The sequence below is a fragment of the Nomascus leucogenys genome, chromosome 4 (assembly GCF_006542625.1).
Source record: "Nomascus leucogenys isolate Asia chromosome 4, Asia_NLE_v1, whole genome shotgun sequence".
NCBI classification, from domain to species: domain Eukaryota; kingdom Metazoa; phylum Chordata; class Mammalia; order Primates; family Hylobatidae; genus Nomascus; species Nomascus leucogenys.
Window position 1 is genome coordinate 143432178 of NC_044384.1, and position 8211 is coordinate 143440388.

At 45.8% G+C, this 8211-nt stretch overlaps 1 protein-coding gene across 1 annotated transcript; it reads left to right on the plus strand.

Moving 5' to 3' along the window:
- Nucleotides 1-1023: 1023 nt before the first annotated feature.
- LOC115834728 (theta defensin subunit A-like) lies at nucleotides 1024-3795 on the plus strand. The gene is made up of 3 exons (XM_030810220.1): nucleotides 1024-1074; nucleotides 2756-2942; nucleotides 3626-3795. The coding sequence occupies exons 2-3, from the start codon at nucleotides 2768-2770 to the stop codon at nucleotides 3733-3735; spliced, it is 285 nt and encodes a 94-aa protein (XP_030666080.1). The 5' UTR covers nucleotides 1024-1074; nucleotides 2756-2767; the 3' UTR covers nucleotides 3736-3795.
- Nucleotides 3796-8211: the final 4416 nt, after the last annotated feature.

Consider the following 8211-nt stretch of genomic DNA (forward strand, 5'->3'; position numbering starts at 1 on the left):
ATTTCCAGAAACCTTATCCCATCTACCTCACTAGGAGAAGGAGGAGGAGAGTGGATAGTGGTACATTTTAAAATGTGCTCTAGTCTTCCTAGGAATTCTCCTCAAATAACACAGGAGGGACCACAGGAGCTCGATCCTGCGTATCTCAAGTGACCAGTGATCATCCCACTCACGCTGTGTGTATGGAGCCTCTTAAGCCTGCCCAGAATTGGCTTAAGAGCAAGGTATTTGAGCACACAGCACCAGGTGATGCAAGCTAACACCCATCTTGCTTCCACCTTGGCCGCCTCCCTGAGAGACTTCCAAGAGACATTAGGTCTCAAGTAGCAAACTCAGGAGTCCTTCGCCGCTATGGTCCTAGACACTCGTTTAGACTTAAACTGTCCATTGCCCAAGCAATGAGGCAATTGTCCGCTCCAGGGAACCACATGCTGTGTGCGCATCCTTAACCAACCCAGCAAAACCTGCCCTGCCTGGTAACACAAGGCGAGGTGGGATTCAGTCTCAATCAGGTGGTCTGCAACATCCCAGCCAACCAGTCGGCTTTGATGTGTTGTTATGGTTAGAGCTCAGGTACTGGGGAGGCTGCTTTAGGCAAGATTCCTCATCCTCTCCTGTGCATGGGTGTCAATCGTGAACTTGTCTTCCTAACAGAGTGTACCCTGTGATACGCAGGCCAGGCTCTCCTGGGGGCTTTAAATACTCCCTGGGTGCGATTACCTCAGCCTGAGCCATCAGCACAGGCATCTCGGGGTCCATTGTGTTAGGAGTCATGGAATCCATCGCTGGTTGCTGCCTGGGCCTGGCCAGGGCTGACCGAGTTAGATGCGGGGTCCCTCTGTGGACTCACGTCTAGACCCCAGCGTCCCTCCAAATTTCTCAACTGCCCTTGCCACCAGAGTTATTTAATGTACCCAACAGAAAGTAACCCAGGATATTAGGACACCTGATCCCAAATCACCCTTAAATAGGGAAGTCCCCTCCTGTTTGTGCACGGCTGCTCTTGCTACAGGAGACCCGGGACAGAGGACTGCTGTCTGCCCTATCTGGTCACTCTGCCTAACTTCAGGATCTGTAAGTAACACAAACCTTAAACTCTCACATTGAGGTTTCAACATTGAAGCTGTGCCCCCAGTCTGACCTGTGACTCCTGGACCACCCCAGAGGGACCTAGTGGGTGAATTCCCTGCTGTGCATTTCTCTCTGAACCTCTGGTGGTTGCCTGGGGCACTGGCTACCAGCTAAGTTAATAGAGAAACTCAGGAAATTTCCTTTGAAATACACGTGTCCTACTTGACATGTCTAATGGAGACAATAGCAGCTCCTTGAAACATTATTTTATTTTGAGAGGAGCCTATCCTGCTCCTTGGTCTGTTTTTCAATCAGGTTACTTGTTATTTGCTTTTGAGTTGTTTGACTTCCTTATGTATTTGGATATTTACCCCTTCTACCACCTAGAGTTTGCAAATATTTTCTCTCATGTTCTGGGTCACGTTCTCACTCAGTTGTTTGTTTTTTTGATTTTTGCCCTTCAGATGCTTTAATGTTCAATGCAGCCCCACTTGTCTATTTTCCCTTTCATTGCCTGTGTCTCTGCTGTCACAGCAAAGATATCATTACCAACATCAGCATGAAAGCATTATCTTCATACGTTCCTCTCATCATTTTATGGTTTCAGGTCTATGTTTGGGTCTTCGAAACATTTTGAGTTGATTTGTGTATGTAGTATATGATAAAAAACCAACTGTAGCCGGGCGCGGTGGCTCACACTTGTAATCCCAGCACTTTGAGAGGCCGAGGCGGGCGGATCACGAGGTCAGGAGATCGAGACCATGGTGAAACCCCGTCTCTACTAAAAATACAAAAAAATTAGCCGGGCGTGGTGGCGGGCGCCTGTAGTCCCAGCTACTCAGAGAGGCTGAGGCAGGAGAATGGTGTGAACCTGGGAGACGGAGATTGCAGTGAGCTGAGATTGTGCCACTGCACTCCAGCCTGGGTGACAGAGTGAGACTCCGTCTCAAAAAAAAAAAAAAAAAACAACTAACTGTATATGAACATCAAATCCTAACTTGGTATACAGTAGATTTATACCATTTTTAATTCTTATTCACATCTCAGCAGAGCTGGAAAAATTTCTTTTGGATGTAGATGAACTTTTTACCTCGATATCACTGTGTTCATTTCACCCATCACGTGATAGGGTCATGGTCCCCTTCACACTGGCTCCTACAGGAGGCTACTCACCCCATGCCTTCATGAGGGTGGTCACGCCCTTGATGCTTGCAACAAATGACTCTTCACTTGATAGGAATTTATGCCTGCTGCCAGAGTGTAGACCTCCAGGGAGTAGTGGGGCCATCTGCAGAAAATGACACGTTTGCTCCCTGAACTTATTGAACAAAAGCACTGCTGTTATCTTTTGGTTGATTATTAAAAAGTAAATATGTAATGAAGTGAGAAACAGGAAAAACATGCCAGGACCCTCATCTCCACCATCCTCTCCAAACACCTGCTCCATCTACTCACACTTTCTAGTGTGAATAGAGATTCACACTAGAATAAAAGCTGAGTGATCAAAGGAGGAAAAGAGGGACATTGAGACCAATGGGATCCCACACAATCTCCAATGAAATTCACACCTCCTCTCACTGAGAAGTTTCAAAGTTTCTTGTCTCCGAGGCTTCTCTCTGCAGACCTATAAACCCAGGCTAACTCCTCTCTCCCCACACATCTGCTCCTGCTCTCCCTCCTCCAGGTCACTGTAGCCATGAGGACCCTTGCCTTACTCACCGCCACCATTCTCTTGGTGGCCCTGCAGGCCCTGGGGGAGCCACTTCAGGCAACAGCTGATGAAGCTGCAGCCCAGGAGCAGACTGGAGCAGATGATCAGGAAGTGGCTCATGCCTTGACATGGGATGAAAGTGCCGCCCTTCCGCTTTCAGGTGAGACAGCCCGGCATACAGAGCTGCAGGGTCTAGAGGGATGGACGGGAGACAGAGTCTGGAATCGAGTCTCAATTGTCCATGTCACTTAGGTGGCTTCATTTAGCATCTCTGGTCTTTGGTTTTCTCATCTATAACTTGCATAGAGAGCCCAATAAATCTAACAGGTCTTCTGTCTTTAAAGACTTGAGGCTGCTCTGCCTGGAGAGTAGCCATTATTTTACTCCTTTACTTTCTTAATAATCCTTACACTTTAGAAAAAATAAATAAAAAGGAAAGACTTGATTCCAAGATATGCCTGTGAAACTCAGTAGGTTTAAGGTATGAAGAGACAGTCTGACTAGTTCTTTCTAGATCTAAACAAGTAGACTTCATTACAAGGACAATAATTTACTGTATCTATAGAATGGATTTTAAAAAGTAGAGCCAAGCCTAAGAGGTTGTTCGGGTGTGTGTGTGATAGGGCAGAAGCACAAAAATGAGAGCAAATGCGAGTGACTCTCGAATCCTGTGTGACCAGCACTGCTCTGTGTATTTATTCCTATTCACTGAGGTTGTTCATGCCACCGGCCCTAATGCAGACAACATCACTCATCAGCTGGCACGTGACTTCTCCAAGATTCCCTTTACAACCCACTGTTGATCTTGGTGATCCATTTATGATGCTTTCTCTGTGTCCCCAGGCTCAGGGAGAGGCTTGAGGTGCGTTTGCAGAAGAAGATTTTGCCGTGCGTTACAACGTCGCTTTGGGACTTGCGCCTTTGGTGCATTCTACCTGGCCTGCTGCCTCTGAGCTTGCAGCATCAAGAAAAATAAGCTCACTATTTACTTTGAGAGTAAAAGAAATTCTTACTATTCCTGTACCTTGTCCTCAATTTCATTTTCTCCTCCTAAATAAATACCTTATCGCAAGATTTCTGTCTTTACATCTCTTTCACATTTGATGTGTCTTTGTGTCTCAAGACACTTGGCATGCACCTACCAGAACCCTAAGTTTTTAAACAAAACATAATTCCAAATTCTAGGAATTTCAAGCAGGAGTTTGGGCTTCAGACTCTAACTGAAAAGAAGGCCCATATGACACCACCAATCTCCCCATCCACTGCTCCGTCTTTCCACTCTGCCTCATTTTCTCGATCCACTCAAAGAGCTCCCACATACTGGGCAAACAATCAGTGTCAGCTTAAAGTTCATGCAGTCACAAAATCTTTACTTCACCGGGAAAACCACCATCCTCTGTGCTAAAGAATTGGAGTTTCACTGAACAATATCAGATTGTATATTTTCCTTTTAAGACATAGGGTTACATGAGATCCTATGTAAAGCCCTCACTGAAACAACTTTCATTAAGAGGGAAATGGGTTGTTAGCAAAGGCGGGATGCATGGAACAGAAAGCACAGCAGCCCACACAGAGATGTCCTCATTAAGAGCACCCTCCAGCCATTTCTACTAAGACCTGGATTTCACACCCGTAAACTCTTCTTCACACCCAGAAAATGCACAAACACAAATGCTCCACTGCACTTTGCAACACGCACTCTCTTGTGTTGCCTTAAAGCTTCTGAGAACTGAATCTGCCTGGAAAACACAGCTACAGAGGGGATAAGGGACGAGGGAGGGAAAACATTTCACCAGGAAAATGGTAGCCTTCTTGTTGCTGCAGGGTGCTGAGGCAGCTCAGGGGTCCAGGCACCCCACTGAGGCACTGCATGGATGGGGAAGCCACCAACACCAACCACAAATGCCCAGACCGCAGCAGAAGGGAGCAGCTGTTCCCCACGTCCACCTCATGCAGATTCTGAGCAGGTGTCGGCCCTGGACTGAGGCTCTGCCCGTCTGAAGTGGCAGCTCAGGGATCCAGGCACCCTACCGAGATGCTGCATGGCTGGGGAACTCAATACAGATCTTAGGGACTATAGATGATTCTATGTCTGACAGATAAATGGTCCCAGATCTACCTCTTCTTTAGACAAGGAAGGACACATATTAAGATTGAGAACGCAATGGCCAGGCAACCTTCCTTGGGTTCCTATAACTGCCACTGACTTGAAGTCACATGGTGCTTGCTGTAACTCTGCATATTGCTCCTAACTGTCCACTGGGCTGAGCTGACTCCCTCACACAGCTTCTGCACTTGACCCAGAAGTCCACCTTTCTTGCACCCCAGATCCTGGGGTCTCTCTTAAAACTTCGCTTTGTCACTGAGGGCTTTGCTGATTTCTCAATTTTAAATTGCAACTAGTTCCCCCTGGAAACCTCTATCCCCTTCTTCTCTTATTTTAAACTGTAGAATTTCACACCGTCTTACATTCTGTGCATTTCGCCTGCTTTCTGTAACGTTTACCTCCCTACTCTAGAAGGTGAGCTGCAAGTTTTACTCATTGTTGGACCGCAGTGCATAGACAACTCTCTAATAAATAGTAGAGGATCAGGAAATTCATTATGATTACATTAATTAGTCATATCTAACATCACATATTATTACAAAATTACATTGTTAGTACAAAACTTCATAGAATAAACCTGACACCTATGGGGATAAAGCACCCATGTGCCTAGTCCATGTGACAGCATTGCTTTAAAAATCAATAAAAATTATTTAAAACTAACAGGAGAATATCATCGGTAAAATATGGCTCTGTGAAGCATCACTACCTTCTACTGAAGAACTAGCCATTTTGGCCTGTGGTGGCAAGAAAAGAGTTTACGATATATCTTTCACTGAAACATACAAGATATTGAAAAATTCAATACATTAAAAAGAAGAGGTAGGGCAGTATTCTAGGTAAAAAAAAAATGGCAATGGGACAAGAAATTTGCAGGGTCAGGTTGACCTCCACCGAATTTAGAGGAATTGCTGTTGCAACAGAGAAGAGTAGAGCAGAATTCTGGCCGACATGCTGAGAAGCGGCCATCAATCCAAGGGAAGGGGGCAGACAAGGACGGAGCACCCCATCATCCTCTACTGGGGGCACCACATGTGGCTTCTGCTACTGCAGTCCAGGGTGGCCAATGAAAGCGGCAAACTCTAGGGACGGAGAACGCAGGGAGAGATGTGAGGGTCTCCAGACAACCAGGGTAATTTTCTCAGCCTCAAATAAGACCCGGAAATGATTATTGAAAACACAAACTCTGTATGTACACTGAAGACCTACTAGGCATTTTAAAGAACCCACTCATGTGATCGAACCATAAAGAGTAAGTCAGAGGTGGGCCATGTTTTCAAAATGTGATTATCCCAAGACATAGCATCCCTGTCTCATTGTAGGGCTTCCACTGTGAGGCTCTGAATCCCTACAGGGCATGGAAGCACAGAGAAGAGGGTAATTGCCAGTTTCATTTCCACTCACCCTTTTCTATTCTTAAGCCCTCATCCTTAAGATGTGAAGCTGTGTCTAGAAAATCTCCAGGAAGCTTCTCATCCACAATTTCCAGTCTAAATTCACTTGCCATTCCCCATGTTTACAACCTTTCCTTCAGTGAGCACAGTCTACACAGCGTCCTACTGAATGTCTTCATACGTTTCCTCTCCACACTGTTCTCCACACTTGGAACTTGCTCTCTCACCTCTCTCCTTGCCCCAATCTTGTCCTCCTTCAAGGAGGACATGAAGCCCCTACTGCTCCACAGTGTCACTTGACTTTAGTTAGGCACTTACTGGGAACAAGCTTTTTGGTACAAAGGACACAGGTGTAAGACAATTTTTCCATGGGTGGGGGGCTGATGGATGGTTTGTGGATGAAACCATTCCACCTCATATCATCAGGCATTAGTTAGATTCTGATAAGGAGCACACAGCCTAGATCCTTCGAGCAGTTCACAGTAGGGTCCACATTCCTATGAGACTCAAACGTCACCGCTAATCTGACGGGAGGTAGAGCTCAGGCAGTAATGTTCGCTCACCTCCTGCTGTGTGCCCCGGTTCCTAACAGGCCACAGACCGGTACTGGTCCTCAGGCCAGGGGTTAGGGACTCATGCCATAAGCAGATGAAGGGATTTGGAAAAAGGGGCCTGGGATTCCAACCTAGCTTTGACGATGCTGGACCTTTTTCCTTGGAGGCAACACGTTAATCCTATGGACCAAACTATGGTATTCTGTAAAATGAGAACACTAATGTGTTCTTCCCATCTATGATGGGTTGAAGGCAGCATTGTGTGACATCATAGAAGTGCTATAAATTGGATAACTCCTATAGGCCAGACAGTATTCTCAAAACACATAAAGATTTACTGTACTAGTATTAGCAAATATGAACTGATTACTAACAAATATCCATCCATTATAATAACTGATAGTCACATTAATCCTATTAACTCCCAATTACCATTAAATTTTTTTTTCAGAAATATACATTAAGGAGAAAATGAACATTAGACAGATTATTTCCCTTAATCAAAGTCAAAAATGATTTAGCAACAAGGCTGATGCCAAATTCCATATACTTCATTCACACCGTATACTCTCTATCCTCTGAATTCTGCAATGCTGGCTTCTGTAAGCTGCTGGGTTATTTGTGTTCTGAGCCTAGAACCTGACAGCCGCTGATGCTCAAGGGATCTTTGCTGAGTGAGAGTCTTACATGAGGATCACATGCTCTCCTCAGCACATGCCTTTGTAAAGCCCCTCCTTTGGGATTTCACGTGAAGCACCTGGGATCTGATCTTTTGGTCCACATCCTTTAAGTAGCTGAAGTCAAGTTTATTACCAGACGCCACCAGTCAGAATTCCCATTGATCATCATTACTGAGTAAAGAGACTTACTGCTCTCAGAAAATGGTGGCTGGGAGCACTGTTGACCTCTCCACAGACTGGAGATAATGATATGGCCAGCAGGATGCACCCATTGGGGTCTACAGGTGCATGAGATTGTAGCAAGAACTGGTCCCCAAGACTGCAATTCATCTTGGGGTCCAGTCTCTCCTGTGCAGAAGCAGGACCTGAATGTCTCTGAGGAGGGAAGAGACACGGGCTTCCTGTGTGTATAAGTCACTCAGGTGCAAGATGAGAGATAAGGGCCTTCAGAAATGTAATTCTGTGCTTACACTGAAATGTGTGTACTTTGGGGAAGACTGAGGCACAGCATGGTGGGGCAGAAGAGGTGAAATAGACCACACAGAGCACCTTTGTTGCTCCAACATCGCTTTGACGTTTCTCTGATCTAGCAGCTCCATCTACGGCCATGCTTCCTACATACTTGCTGGGCCCCTGTATGTGCCATTCATACGTCCAATTGGTGTGGATCCTGACAGCCCTCCCTGGGATAGCA